Here is a 15949-nt window from a genome sequence, read left to right on the forward strand (position 1 = left end):
TGAGTAGCAACCTAAGCACTACTACAAAATTAATTGAAGTTTAACAAATGTAAAGACTGAATATTTCTGTAATATTCACAATTTAGTATTTATTATTTACTTCTTGTTTTCTCTCATATTATTATGCTCCTTAAACTATGTGTTTCTTTCAATCTTTATATTCCCTATAATTCGTGAAACATTAGACTTTGGCAACAAATCAGAGTTTTCGGTAAGTTTCTAGAAAATGTCAAAAAGCGGATATCGTGAACTAGTTCCATTACACGCATTCTTATACATATTATATTTACTTATATGCTTAATCAATGATTTAATATAGGTGACTTTTAATAATAAATTTTATCTTCTTATTAAATATTACACGATTTTGTAACGTATTACATGTTTTGGTACGTTAAGAATATTATGTTTTATTGAAATGTAGAGTTCAATGCACTCTATATTCTAATAAAACATAACGCCTACAAAAGTTTAAGTCCAATTTCAGTATACCAAAACAACATGTTACAAGGTAGGCGTTTTTTTTAATATTGTAAATTATATAATATAAAGCATTTAAATTGATAAAATATAGGCTTCAACTATTAAAATGTTATAGAATAAGAAGAGAATATACTAAGTATCTATATATAACATTGGATAACCTACGTGTTCAGTGGAATTGTGGAAAAGTTCTCTCGACACATACTAATCCTCTAGAATCTAGATTGAATTAAAATATCAATATTTACAATACCTTACAAAACAATATATAATAACTATAAATATATAGGTACTTAAGGTATTAGAATTTTTTTATATCATCGGTATTTTAGGCAAATAAAAAACAAAAAGTTATCTTCGAGTGAGTGAGATAACGTATAGTATTGATATTATAATTGAACCAGTCTTCCTTCCATTCCGGTTCAAGTCGGCAGCTCGGAACGTGCGCACTGGCAAATAAAATAAAAGAAAATGTTCCCAATACGTCGCGTTGGTTGCAAGGTGTGATAAGTGTTTTTATTGATATGCTTCAAAATATTTGCCTTGCTGGCCGGCGCAACGTTATTTTATATCCACCTGTTGCAGATTCTAGAGCAATGGCGGGCACCTATTGTCGTAGCCGGAAAAGCGCAGATGTACAGTTCAGAGGCACCACGTCCTTTAACATTATTGACAGAAGATGAACTGGCTATGAAGGATACTAGTAAGTAATTTAAAACTTTTTTCAAAAATATCGAAATTTGCTAATCCAAATTAAAAAAGGTATTTCTTTGGAGGAGAGATTCACGTTTTAAGCATCAGCGATGCCTGAAGTTTTGTAACCGTAGAGATTCATATCGCGAGATTATAATAATAATATTCCTTGTCTATATTTTATCACAAGAAAAAATGTAGTAATATTCTTTTCAATACCGATAATCGAATGATCAACACGCAAGTTATTTTACGTATTTACTTAAACCAAAAAAGGGCCTAAGGCTAACGGTTGAAGCACCATTTCAAGGAGACACTATTTGACATATGTTCACAAACAACCATTTTGATGTTGCAAGTATCTATATAGAGTATAGACAATAGACAAACAAGAAACAAACTCATTACTGCTTACGTTTTCCAGCTGTAATTCTATTAATCTGCTTAAGTTTCACAAAAGTCGGCATGCATAAAGATGACGTCAATACAACTTCTTCGCCAATACAGTCGGGCTTTTTGAATAAAAACAATACATTATGCGGTCGTGAGTGGTTGATACGAGCGAGCCTTCATTTAGAGTCAAGGACGTTCATAATTTATGTTCTTTGGCGCGATTATAAATGATTATAGAGTTATAGTTACTAGTAAGCCGTAGTAAAAAACAATCTTGATTAATTATATTATGTAACAAAACTATTTAGTAATTATTTTCCATCTTATCACTTACATATAAAATGATGGATTTTATAGTTTCTACAATATATTTGTTTGATTCTTCACGATGTTATATAACTTATTATGCTTGTATGTAGAAGTGGAAAGATCTTTTTGGTAACGCCTTTTAATACTTACTCATAAATCTGAACGCAAATTTAGGAGGCCCAAACAGGCCAATGTAACATTTCTTGTATTTATTTAACCTATATTAATAAAAAAATCATTTATAGACTATAGACTATAGAATATTATCAAGAAAGTTAGGCAAATCTTCGATGAAAAAAACCAACAAAAATACCAAATACGATAGCTTTGCAGAAACTATTGACAATATAATAAAGTGATGTACTACCATTTTATAGAAGACATCAATATGTATATATACTTCGACCCAATATATCTATAACATATTTAATAAAATAAATATCTAGCCGTGCGAAGCCGGGACTGAACTCGATGAAGCAGCGAAGATGTACGCTCAACGCTGTAACCGAAATGATGTTTAAACTTTAAAGTTTAAGCACTGCTAGTATTAAATAATCAAGCCACACTATCTTATGTAAATAACGTCGGCCTCTTATTCGCGATAATATTTCATGTAACAAAATATATATTTCAGTTAGAACAAGGTCATACAATCACTAATGATATAGGATTTAACATTCGGGTAAATTATCGAATATACCTTTTAATTGACACAATAATAAATTATCATGTTGGGTAAATAATGTGGAATTATTAACATTTTATATGATTTATGCTTGAAACATTACACATGTGAAAACGAGGACACTCAAAGACTTATGTCTGAAATATGATATACGTGTGTGAAAATGACATGCGAACTTAAGAATCAGGCGCAGCAATTCAGTAGCCCGGACTATATTGAGTAGGGGACTGTGTAGAAGTCATCGCATGACTTCTAAACAGTCCCCTACTTCAAGTTTTAGGTTCCTAGTTTCAAGAAGTCAAAATGTCAAAATTTTTAATTAGTTAGGAATATAAAAAACCGAAAGAAAACTATATAAACTGCTAAAATGGCGTAAAAACAACATGCTTTTACGAGTATGTGTAAAATTCATGACAGTTACTGTTCCACATACGTATACGAGTATCGTCTGGGGACGAAGTTCCCAGCATCCGCCAATAGGTCATATTTCCTCTTGTTTTCATTGTTCGTTCAACTGGGAACAGTTTCCATTAGTCCATTACCTCTCTCACCCGGGAATTGGCAGAACAGGCTCTCCGATGAGGTCAATCAATTTGTCAACATGGACACACCCATTTTAATCTGAAGGTCAATTTAGATATTAATATTCAATTAGATAGGCTTATGCTTTGCGGATTGATTTCAATGGACCAATTGATTTAAAAATAACGCAAATAAAATAAAAATTAAATGCTTGAAGTCATGTTTATTTTATTAAAAAAGTTTTGTAAAATGTACTACTACCTATCTACTTATCGATAGAAATAAATTCTATAGCTATGAAAAGCATTTAGAAATTTATTGAATTACGTATCCAAATAAGTAAAGAATAAATGATGTATCGTCCGATTATCGTAAATGTATATGATCCATCCAAGAGAAACACGAAACGAGTAAAAAATTAAACATATTTCAATTAAAACAAAAACGTAAGCAAGTACGTAACACAATATTGACCGTTCTGAAGTAATCTTCTATTTAATAATAGAAATAATCAAAATGACGGCTCAATAAAAACCCGATAATACAATCCGTAAATTCCGTAAATTTAGTTTGATAAAGCGTATCTATTATGTCATGTGTAAGCGTATTCTGAGCCCGTATGTTATATTATTAACTGACTGCAAAAAATGGGGTTATCATTGAATAAGACCGTGACGATCTATGTAGATTTCCACGTGTATTAAATTCAATATGCATCATCCATATATCATCACATTTCTCAGAAAATATTTCTTCTATCACTCATCTCTCTGCTCATTAAATTGAATGCCATAACGATTGATTTAAATAACCTATAACTTTCGTGCAGATCTTCGGGAGAAGTCAAGAAGTGCTAGAGTCTACATACTTTTTTATACTTAAGTGATCGCAGTGGTGCCAACTTGTGGTTTTTCCTCCCAAAAGGGGTGATCAAAAAAATCTCGCTTTTATACAATTTATATTAAGCCTCGAAACCAACAGACAAAATTAATTAAACCTGACTATAATTAAAATACTCAAAAAGTCTCAATCGTTATTGTATAGGAGTTGGGATCGCTTAGTGATCGCAGCAGGTAGCACTATCACTACCCAGACCACACAATGAGTCTAACACTCTTTAAGATGATAGATTATGGATATATTTTTGTGTAGGATATTCGTAGTCAGGTAAAGAAAGAACGGATTATGATATTTTCGCACTATCCATAATGGTTCTTAAATATCTCATTTACCTTTAGTCGGATTAAAAGTGACCCTTTGTTATTTTAAGATGCATTTATCATATGACTTTTAGACCATTCGCAAAACGGTTAAGTTATTTAAAATATAAATTAATTTAAACTAAATTTCAAAAATATTTAGGACTAAATTGATACAGGCAGTTTTATTCTTCACACTCATGTTGATTACGATAAAAAATTCTCAATATTATCAGCAACATATTATATGATAATAAAATAAAAATAAATAATCATAAAATATTTTATAATTCTTATTCCGTATGCCAAATAATTTCATCTAGAAAATCAAGTTTTTTAGTATTCATTATTTAAAGTAATTATTTCATCTCATATTTCATTTGAAATAATCTACAACGATTTCAAATGTAATTTATAAAGATAAATAAACATTTCAACTCTTGTTTGTATTATGTTTAATATTACGCAACACTTCTCTTATCTATTCAAAACAAACTCTTATCACATTATCAATTTTCGGTTACTAAGAGTCATTTAACAGAATTATGTATTCGTTTTTGGCATTTTAATTTTTTTTAATGTAATATATAGGTTTTTCATAAAAATGTTAACAATATAAGACCATATTATCGTTCAAATTGTCAATCAGTTATCAGATTTTATAGCCAAGTAAACTCTACAAATTAAAGTCATAGGCAGATGGAATAGTTAGGTCGCACCTATTCCTAGGGCTCGATTTATCATTGAGAACGAGTTCTATACTTGTTGAAATAGAACTAGAACGTTCTAAAAAGCGTACCTGCAGCCGAAGAAAGTGCGGCGCAGATAGTTGATCACCTATTTTCCTTTCTTTTTCCCGATATAGCAATGTGAAGCCATAACCATGGATCGTTGCTCCTTACAAACGTAGTGTAAAAAACTTGGCGATTAAAAAGAGTGGCGGAGAGTTTATTGCCAGTTCATCTCTTCCGTTCTACGCCCTTGATTTGAGAACTGGCAGTAAATGTAAATTCACAATTAATTTAATTTTTATGACGTTCATAAGTGTACTTGTTTACCTATATGAATAAAGATATTTTTTTTTGTTTTGTTTTTGTTTCACCAGATTTTTTATAAATCAAAAGACAGGTGTTAAAAATACTTTTTTTTCCTCACGACTTGATAATTCATGTAAATTCTTTGACTTGATTAAAAAATAGAGTTTTTTTACTACCTTGTACCATGGTGTACATAAAAAAATTACAGTATCTTTATTTGTTGAATTTATTTATTAAATTTAGACATAGATAAGATATGTAATAACAGATAAACGATTCTTAAGGTGATATGAAGGTTTTACAATAGAGGAAAACCCAGAGACTCTTAATTTAATATACAAAGATCAAAACTACCTACTACATCTTTTAACACACATTCTTTTACACATTTTTTAATCTAAGGGTTCTATGTCCCTGAGGAACAATGTTGGTTTTAAGCGCCAATGAATATTCAAGATGTTATACGGTTTTGAAAATTCAAAACCTTTTATTGTTTGAGTTTTTTATTTATTTTTATCTGTAGATAATAATATTAACATTTTTGTTCGCAGTTCGGAAACTTGCCACAGATCAAATCGCACCTTTGGTCAAGAAAATGGAAGATGAGCACAAAATCGATGACGGAATTAGGCAAATGTTGTTTGATAATGGTGTAAGTAATCCATAGTAGTTTAATTATGTATTATATATATTTTAATTGTACATAGAAATTTGATAATGCCATGCTTGCAAGAGCATCTGGAAATATATAAGAAATATTAATAGCTAAGATTATTTTTTTATAGCAATTTTTGAGATTTAACTTTTAAAATAATTGTCTAATCGTAAATTGAATTTATCTTAAAAAATAATCGTGTTCAGCCAGATACAGCTAAAAACTTTAAAAAAATAAACACTAATTATCCTTATCCTTGGACATAGGCCTCCCTTAAGATCACCCACTCTTCTCGGCGCCAGCTGCTCTTCTTAATTAAGTTATATGTAATATAACGTAAATGTATGAACATATTTTTAGCTCATGGGTATAGAAACACCAGAAGAATATAGCGGTTCTGGGTGTGGTTTCCTCACAATGATGTTAGTGGTGGAAGAGCTGTCTCGAGTGGATCCATCTGTTGCAGCCTACGTGGATATACATAATACACTTGTCAATTCTCTCTTCATGAAGTTAGGTACTGAAGAACAGAAGAAGAAATACTTAACAAAGTTGTGTACGGAATATGTGAGTGTTTTTGAACTACCTATAGATACTTGTAGTATGAACTATGTATTGTTGTTTGGGACATAATGTCAGATTTCTCTTTATTAGGCATAAAACAATGCATTTAATATTTTTTTATTAAAGATACGCACTACACAGCAAACATATACAAAACACAATTACTTTAACCAAAAAAGTTTGCTTCTCACAATATTTTTTTTGGCTTCGAAAAATGCTAGTTTGCTTTTTTTAGTTGTCTTAATGCTTTCATTACTATTGGTGTTATGTATGCAAAACATAATATACGAAAACAATATAAAATACATTTTAGGCCGGAAGTTTCTGCCTCACAGAGCCAGCATCAGGCTCCGATGCGTTTTCGCTGAAGACCGTCGCCAAAAAAGAGGGCAACCACTTCATCATCAATGGCTCCAAGATGTGGATCTCAAACTCCGATGTCGCCGGCGTGTTCCTAGTTATGGCCAATGCTGATCCATCAAAAGTAAGAATCTACTTAATTATAATTGACTATTTTTCTAAATAATAATTTACTTCAAACAAGTAGCTTGTTCATATTTATATACTATTAGCCTCAATAAGTTGAAGGATGTCAATGTTTCAGGCTTTTTTGACCGACCCGCTTTATTCAATCGTGATGCTCGATATCCGACAATCCAACAAAAAAAATCAATTCGACCTGGTGATTTCTGATATTAGCGCGTTCAACAAAATGAATAAACTCAATTTCCTTTAAATTGATTTATTTTGTTTGTCAGTATTTCTTTTGTAACATATTTATCTTTTTATAAAGTCGTAGTGTTTTTAATATGCTTTACAGTAATCTCTAATCGTTTATTACGTAAGCATATAAGATAAGCAAAAAATCACGACAAATTTCTAAAACTCAAATAAAACAAACTATTATTTATTGATAATAATATGTATAAAAAGAAATAGCGCTGTCTTCCATAAGAAAACGATTAATATTTGAACATATTGTTCCCAGGATGATTAAAAATTTCCACCGTTTGTTTACCAGCAATTATTTACCCATCATCATCAACATTAATGTTATTTTGTTAACGATGTTAGGAAATTTAATAATTTGTAAAAGTTTCCAAAGCTTATCTTACATTGGTATCATTACAAAATTTTCCCATCGCTTCCTAATTGAATCAATAACTTAGCAAGCTTACTATTAGTTATAGAATTAAAAATAGTAAATAATTGTAGTTGCATTTGTATGGTTTGGTGTGTATAGGTTATGTCTATTACCATATTTAAAAAATCCACAAAAGTATATGAAGCCAGTATTCTTAATTGTTGTTAAGGAAGACATTACGGAAGATTTTTTTAATTCCGATGAATGTATTCATCATTCATTTATAATATGTGTGGGATTAGGCCTCAAATTGTTTTTTTTTATAATATACTTAATTTTGTATGATTAGTATGCTATATCAATGCTGACTAGCATAGACATTATTACTAAATTAGAAACATGAACACATTTTTGATGGCCTCTTTTAAAAAAAAGTTTTATAAACAAAATATTTTATTAAAATGGTATACTTAATATCACTTCTTCATTGTTATTTTATTCGTGACATGTGCGTTATGATAACCAAGTCATTTGCACAATCATAGCTGCAAACAAAAACATGTTTACGATATAATTCAATAATAACATGTAGAATAATCTTAATGTCAAAGTTGCCGTAATATTGCACTTTAACTAAGCCGCTAACCTGTATTTTATGAAATCTGGTTTAAAAAAATATGATCTAGGTCTTTAATTTAAATTAAAACAATGGCATATAGTTGGAAATACAAATATGATTTATTTCCAATTATCTTTTGCAAATAGATTTTGATTAGTTGTAATGAATTTTGGTGCCTGATCTTAAAAAAAATAACAGAAAACATAGGTATTGCTTATTTTTATTATCATAATCTACACAATATAAGTAATAAAATACCTATTCGATAAATAAAGATCGTTTATTTCATATTATTCAACTGAGGTCGACAATACAGTTCATGATGAAATTGCAATTATTATTGATACTTTTATCAACCTCAATGAACAATTATTATAATAATAATTATTACATAATACGTGATATTGTTTAACCTCAATACTCAATTGTTATACCTTAGTTATTTAATAATAACACTTAACACATTATCATAAAGTTGAAAATTGTCTAAAATACATGTAGAATTTCAATATGTTGTGAGCTTATTTTTTTAATAACGTCAATTGAAGATATCAGTATCTCGATGTCCACAATATAAAGAGATATTTTTATTCTTTATTATCTCACCTTGTAGAGCGCGATGACAGGCGATTTTAAACTATCTTTAGTCGTTAGATGATGTCTTAAAACAGGCGCTTTTGTTAGTGAGCAAAAAACTATTAAAACGGACTAAGGGAGATCTCTTTATTAACAAGATTATGTTTTAGGGCTACAAAGGAATCACCTGTTTCATAGTAGAGCGTGATACCCCTGGTTTGTCCGTGGCCAAGCCGGAAAACAAGTTGGGAATACGTGCATCAGGCACTTGCATGGTACATTTTGATAACGTCAAAATCCCTGAAGAAAATATCCTTGGAGAATTTGGAAAGGGGTAAGCTTGATCATTTTGATAGGATTCCGTAAAAAAAATATTACATTATCTATATTCTATATCATTATTTCAAAACGTAATTACTGTAAGGGTAATTCAAAAGGGGTATTCTAAGCCGAAACTTTAGACTCATGTGTCAAAAATGTACAGAAATTTGACCCACAAAGTTCGCGCTAAATTTTGAATTTAGAATATAGACAATAGAATCTCAGAAGAAACCCGAAATAGCTATTGAATGTTATTTATTCTCATAAACAGAAGATAAAATATGTTAAATATTTTAGGTACAAATACGCAGCTGGTTTCCTTAATGAAGGTCGTATAGGTATCGCTGCGCAGATGATAGGGCTGTGTCAAGGCTGCATGGACGCCACCATTCCCTATACATTGGAAAGAAAACAGTTCGGAAATAAGATATATGCTTACCAGGTATTTTTAAAAAGAAAAATTATTTGTATCTACCATTCTTGTTTTCTTGCATTATGTAGTTTATGAGAGAGCGCCTGCTGCTTTTTTGCTTTGAATTTTTGGTAACCCGACATCGTGACGTTTAATATTTTTTTTATATTATAATTAATTTTCAATCGATTTCCTGAATGAGTTTGAAGACTTATGTACAAGAGGTTGTGATAACTTTTTTGCAGTTTCGCAGATTTTTTTGATTTCAGACTAAAAGTACATTTTTTCATATTAGTCACTATGAGACATTTCTCTAGAACAGAAAATGACAAATAAGTTACAAACCGTACAATTAAAAATATTATTTAGATACAGTATTCGAAATAATGAACTTTTCAGGGTATAAGCTATCAAATAGCTCACCATCAGACGCAGTTGGAGGCAGCTCGTCTGCTCACATACAACGCAGCGCGACTAAAAGAAAACGGAATGGATTTTGTGAAGGAGGCCGCCATGGCTAAATATTTTGCCTCAGGTATTTTGTCTTAACTACATATATCTCCTTAAGATGTATTATTATTAATAACGTTATTTTTTTATTACCAATAGGTATTTTCTATTTCGTTGTCTAAATCGCCATCTATCGAGTGCATGCGTGAACTATTCTTAAATATTTCAGGCAATGTAATTTTTTATATTGGAAATTATAATAAATAGTGACCGAGGGTGTAGTGGTTAATAAGTACGACTATAAGTCATGGGTTCAAATGCCGAGGGAAATTAAAAATACAATATGCGACTTTTAAACAAGAAAAATGTCTTTGGTTACTAACCTGTTGGAATTTGAATAAACCTATGCCTTTTAGAGGCTCTGGTGAAGCAATAATAGACAATTAAAGTTATAGCAATTAACAAGTCTATTAAATCACAAAACACAGGTTAGGCCTGTTCATCAATTCAATCTCCCTTATAACATTACATTACCATTTTTATTTAAAATTGGTGTCCTTCTGTAAAGTTATATAAATTACACTGTAATGAAAAAATTTAAGACTACAGATAAGCTGTTTTTAGTGTATATTTATGGGTTAAATTGTATTACAGAAATTGCTCAGACCTTAACATCAAAATGCATAGACTTCATGGGTGGTGTTGGATTCACAAAAGATTTCCCTCAAGAGAAATTCTACAGAGACGCTAAAATTGGAACTATCTACGAAGGAACCAGTAATATGCAATTACAGACTATAGCTAAGATTCTTGAAAAGCAATATACACAATAATAAACTAAAAAAAATACTGTTTCATATATTGCCATTTTTTTAGATTGAATATTAATATTATATTCATTTACATGAAATTATATGTATTACTTTGCAAATTATGTAAACTATAGAAGATTGCACCATTTTTGGGGCACTTTTTATACTTTGTAAATAATAAACTAGCATTTAAATCAAAATTTATTTTTATTCAAATAAATACAATTTGTACACTGAACTACCCCAAAATTTATAATTCTGATATATTCACTTGGGATCATGTGGCATTTTAAAGCCCACCATATTGGCAGTTTCCCCCACTGTCCTCTCCCCTTTTCCTTTGAACTCGGTGTTTATTTCCTTATAGCGTCGAGTATTGTGAAGGTATTCACAATAGCTTTTAGCCCTAAAATGCATTTCATCTGCTGCTTTACAAAGTTGCTGGTCTGTTGTTTGGTACTTCCGATATTGGCTCAATATGTATCTTGCCATTTGGTTCTCAGCCAACTTTGGACTTGAACTCTGCTTACGTAATTCTGATAACAGCTGTCGTAGGGTAGTCAATGCAGTTTTTGATGAAATTGATGCCATTTCAGACCTTCAAACAATATTTAATTTCTCAATCATAAAAGATGTAATAAACTCTTCAGTGTCTTTGTATTCTGGCTTTTTTTGTTGCAACCAGAAGTCAACAGGAGCCAATTTTAACTTATCACTTGGAAAGTAATGAATTGAGGTATCATTAAAAATATCTTTGTACACAAAATTATTTTCTAATGACACCTCAGTTGTGTAAAGAAATATATTCTGTATATATGGAACAGATTCTGATAGGACTCTGCTTAGTTGATTTTCTATAAGTGATGTAAAACTATTACATAGCAGAATGCAATTTTCCAAATGTGTACTCCAGTTGCTCCAGAGAAAATTATTTGTTAATTGCTTAGGACAGTGAGGTAAATAGACAATAGTTACACCTTGTTTTGATATTACATAATCGCCTTCACTGTTATTCTCAATTACAGTCAATTTTAAGCGTTTTAAAATATCGCACTCCTGCGTACTAAATATTGGATCGTGGAGAAGTATATTATGTATTTCAAAAGCGTCCTTCAGACACAGTAGTAATGCTAGCTGATACCTTGAAATATTGCATTCTCCTATACTTCCGAGACCGAAACAAACCAGCTCTTCGATCTTTCTATCCAATACAATGTTACTCACTGATTTAATTACGTCTTTAGAAAATTGAGAATCCTTTAACACGTCCACAGCAGATATGATTTTTCTAAAAAAAGAAAGACATTTTTATTCAAACATCAAAACATAACCTTAAAATATTTCTCGTATACATACTTGTAAGCTTTTTCAATATCAATATTTAACGATTTAGAATTTAGAAAATCAGATGGTTGTCTTGGTACCTTTGTTGATTTGTTTTTAAATGATTTTTTCGATGAAACTATTTGAAACCCATCACTGTCATGTTTACGACTTGACATTTTGAATTTTTCATTTCAAACTCGTTCAATGGTCATTATTCATAGATGTTGGCTAAACGTTAGTCATAGCTGGCAATTGTCATACGCCTCTTTAACTATAAAGGGTAATCTTTGTATATAATATGCAACGAACAACAAAGTATTACATTTATAAGTTTCATTAGTTTATTATATAATGGTCATTTTTTTAATTTTAACCACAATTACTTTAAAAAATGCCATCTCATATTCAAGGAACTTTATTTATATACATTTTTCTAATTTATTTAAATAATTAAATTAGAAATATGTATTTTATTTACATGTAAGTATATACGAGCGAGATACATGTCGCCATTAGCCGTCCCAATTTTAGTTTACTATTTTCATTCTAACTCTATCTCTCATCACGATAATTAAGGGCTAGATGGACTCTTCGCCCCTTTAAGAAAATGCGATAATTATGCACAAGAAAGCAACTTTAAAATTTAAATCGCTAATTTATTAAATTGTAAATCTTACAAATTATATTACTCGAGTTTTCTAGAACCTACTGTTTCAAGTTGTTTTCGTGTTTTCTAGCTGAAGTTTACTTCAGCTGCACATCAGAGCACCTCAGCAACTGATCAATGATCAGTAGCACCTCTGATGAGCCATTACTAGATCAATTCTTCAGTTCAATGTTATATAAATCAGAATAGGTTTCAATTTCGCGGAATATTTATTAAAGACGACGATTAAAGCGCCTGTTAATTAAGTACAGCCAAAGTGGATCTGTCTTACTTAGCTACCTAATAAGTGAAATTTAAATTGAACGTGGCTGTGAAAAAAAATAGGTCAAAAATTATCCGCTTTTATACTAACATTTTTACAGGAAATTGTATCCACTAGACAGTTATTAGTACCTTACTTGGTAATAGCTAGCATATTATCAATATAATGTAACAATAAATATATAATATATTTACTAAAGTATTTTTTGCTCAAATATATTCCAATGATCTACCAAATCGATTGAAACTTATGTATCCGCCTATTGAGCCTACACACATGTAAAGTATTTATTTACCTACAGTAATATTATTATCTAGAAAGTGATTTTTAAACCGTATTTTTCCTTAGATTAACATGAAAAATTACGTTACAATTGCAACTATTTTCACCTAAATAACGTCCTTGACGAAGAATTTAGGCGAAGAAAATTACCTACTTACATAGAGGACAAACAATGTGTCGCATATCGAGTGGTCTATTGTCCGATTTAGGTGCCATATGAAACCATCGCATTCAAATCACGTGCCTGTATTCGTTCCAACATACCGTAACACAAATAAGGTAACAATAAGTGTAAAGTATATTATTGGCCGTGTAAACTTAGTAACAGGACGACGTCCCTGGAAGAAGGCGCCAAAACGCAAATGTCAGTTACGACTATAGATAAATAATTCCATAGACTTTCTAGCGCCGCGTTTAAATTCGTAATTAACTTGAATTTATATAACATATCGCGTTAAGGTTTTTTGCCTGTTTAGTTTTATTGCGTCTGTTGGGTGAAGTCAGCGTTTCCTTGATAGTTTTAAATGGTTAGTGAGCAGGGACAATGGACCGGTATGTAGTGAACCGACATTCAATGAAAAGGAGGAGTAATGATGGATTGCTGGCTAAATGGCGGAGGAAGTATGTGACGGGTCTATTGACGGGACGGTCATGGATCACAAGCGGATTTTATTTGAACGTAAGTTTCAATTTATAATATTGTCTTATTATAATATATTGTGGATTACGATTACGTAGGTAGTTTCCTAATATAATGTAGATCAGTATCGGCAGTAGTATTTTTTTACTCTCTAGGTAACTTCTATACACACAAGAAGTAATAGAAACAATATAGCGAGTGTAACAACCACAATAAAAACGTGTTCAAAATACAATAATGTAGAAATTGTATTATCTAATATGGAAGCGTGATGTGCAAACACGACACGTTCACATAAAATATAGCTATCGCTCTATCTCCAAATAAGTCACGATAGAAAACAAGGGAAAATCGATTGTCTGGTACTCAACGGAAATAATTTTCTTTAAAAGAAAATTTATATTTTCCTCGATGACGTAAGTTCAGTTAGCAAAAATCTCTCAAAAAGAAAGAGAAAAAGAGAAAGATTTTAACTAGTAATAGTAATAGTAATAGTGATATATGTCAGATATTTAAAAACAATTATGTATTTTTTAACTTTAATGGAAGACATCAAAATTTTCTACCACTCAAACATAAGATCCTGATATTCTTATATTATTATTAAATAATTTAAGTTTGTTTTGGCTGATACATTTTTTCTTGCTTTGTTGTGTTTTTTGTTTTGCTTATACGATTACTTGAGAATTAAGGGATAGAACACTGAATAGGCTATTAGACGTTTATGTATACTTTACAGACATAAATACTAGTAATAAAACAATATATACGGTTCAACATAAACCATTACTAAAGAGGTTACGAGATAGGTGAGACAGTTGAAGGTTTCCATTGTTTTAGGTCACAAATTATTACATGATCGTGAACTGTTTATTCGCCATTTTAAATTAATAAACGCATCATATTAATCTTCATGACCACATATACCGGTATGTAAGATGACGCGTCGCTTAGAAAGCTTTCGTAGCACTTGAAGTCAATTCCCAGAAGTCTCAGAATCCATTTTCCTAGCAAAACTAAGTGCATTGTATGTTAAATGAAACGTAGTCAATATTACAATACTAAAACGTAATGTAATATTGAATCCTTTACTTGTTCGTACGTTAAAAATACTCTGCCGTAAGGAAAGCTTTTTTTTATCTTTATTTATTTGAATAATCTAAATCATGATATGTTACATTTAAAAAACACTGTGTTTCTGCTAACGAAACAGCTCGGGTCTGTTCGTATGCTTAACTCGTTTTTATTATGTCATCTAAAAGAACTGCTCGATTAAATTGAATCTATGGTGTGTATAAATACATATATTACTAGTTAGCAATATTATCTGTTCAGTGTTTATAAAACTTTGGGTGTGGTTGTTGGACTATTTAATTATATTTTTTATTTCAAACTTCATAAAATGGGGCTAATCATATTGCAATGAAAATTTGTTATAGTAAGGATGCGTGAAAATTACATGACAACTTAAGAAGGCGCAGCACTAACCTGATCCATCCATCTTCCTCACAATGGAGTCGCAATATCGCAGGACATAACTTCTTCGAGGCTTCTTTGTATTGTATTATTTGTATAATTTCGCGTCGCGTGTCAAGTGAAATAAGGTCAAGGCGGGAGTCGGAAATTTGAACTTTTAAGTAAATTTTTAAAACTTAGACCTTTATGTTGTGTATCTGGCCAAAAGAAATCAGTCTTGTCTATAAAATAAAAATAACGACGAAACCAATTCAGATATGTATGCTCCAGCATGGAGCCTCCATGCTCAAGTTTTTGTTCATCAGATTGCGCTGAATGATGTGTATTGCACATTTCCCTTCGCTAATTCATCTAATCAACGCCTTATATGCGCACGCGCTTACTTAACTTTGACACGATAAAGTATGATTGAAGTGATTACACAACACTCGTTTCGCGTGAATTTTTCGTAATATTTTAAAATGAAATTACATTAATTGTGA

At 30.7% G+C, this 15949-nt stretch overlaps 3 protein-coding genes across 5 annotated transcripts in view; 2 read left to right on the top strand and 1 right to left on the bottom strand.

Moving 5' to 3' along the window:
• The first annotated feature begins 833 nt into the window (after positions 1-833).
• Positions 834-11014, top strand: LOC111002788 (short/branched chain specific acyl-CoA dehydrogenase, mitochondrial). The gene is made up of 9 exons (XM_022273005.2): positions 834-984; positions 1069-1186; positions 5873-5973; positions 6337-6543; positions 6854-7024; positions 8990-9153; positions 9438-9582; positions 9952-10087; positions 10657-11014. The coding sequence occupies exons 1-9, from the start codon at positions 955-957 to the stop codon at positions 10833-10835; spliced, it is 1251 nt and encodes a 416-aa protein (XP_022128697.1). The 5' UTR covers positions 834-954; the 3' UTR covers positions 10836-11014.
• LOC111002789 (protein FMC1 homolog) lies at positions 11003-12339 on the bottom strand. 3 transcript variants are annotated; one of them, XM_022273009.2, is made up of 3 exons: positions 12239-12324; positions 12039-12102; positions 11003-11412 (listed from the first exon to the last, which is right to left on the bottom strand). In XM_022273009.2, the coding sequence occupies exon 3, from the start codon at positions 11403-11405 to the stop codon at positions 11082-11084; it is 324 nt and encodes a 107-aa protein (XP_022128701.2). In that variant the 5' UTR covers positions 11406-11412; positions 12039-12102; positions 12239-12324; the 3' UTR covers positions 11003-11081. The 3 variants fall into 3 exon arrangements, with proteins under 3 accessions (XP_022128701.2, XP_022128700.2, XP_022128699.2); XM_022273008.2 differs by having other exon boundaries at positions 12171-12244; XM_022273007.2 differs by having other exon boundaries at positions 11281-12102; positions 12171-12339.
• A 1327-nt stretch (positions 12340-13666) lies between these two features.
• The window catches only part of LOC110999686, a 65374-nt gene continuing 63091 nt past the window's right edge, over positions 13667-15949 (top strand). Inside the window, exon 1 of the mRNA XM_045629422.1 lies at positions 13667-14030. Coding sequence (XP_045485378.1) covers positions 13896-14030 — 135 coding nt within the window. The 5' untranslated portion in view covers positions 13667-13895. The remainder of the gene's footprint in view (positions 14031-15949) is intronic.

The sequence above is a fragment of the Pieris rapae genome, chromosome 9 (genome assembly GCF_905147795.1).
Source record: "Pieris rapae chromosome 9, ilPieRapa1.1, whole genome shotgun sequence".
Taxonomy (NCBI): Eukaryota; Metazoa; Arthropoda; class Insecta; order Lepidoptera; family Pieridae; genus Pieris; species Pieris rapae.

Bases quoted from the DNA above. Each gene is read 5' to 3' on its own strand.
- LOC111002788 (XM_022273005.2), top strand. From the start codon at position 955: ATGTTCCCAATACGTCGCGTTGGTTGCAAG. The intron at 9,154-9,437 runs GTAAGCTTGATC...TAAATATTTTAG, and splicing joins CTTGGAGAATTTGGAAAGGG to GTACAAATACGCAGCTGGTT. The intron at 10,088-10,656 runs GTATTTTGTCTT...ATTGTATTACAG, and splicing joins GGCTAAATATTTTGCCTCAG to AAATTGCTCAGACCTTAACA.
- LOC111002789 (XM_022273007.2), bottom strand. From the start codon at position 12,316: ATGTCAAGTCGTAAACATGACAGTGATGGGTTTCAAATAGTTTCATCG. The intron at 12,103-12,170 runs GTATGTATACGA...TTCTTTTTTTAG, and splicing joins GATATTGAAAAAGCTTACAA to AAAAATCATATCTGCTGTGG.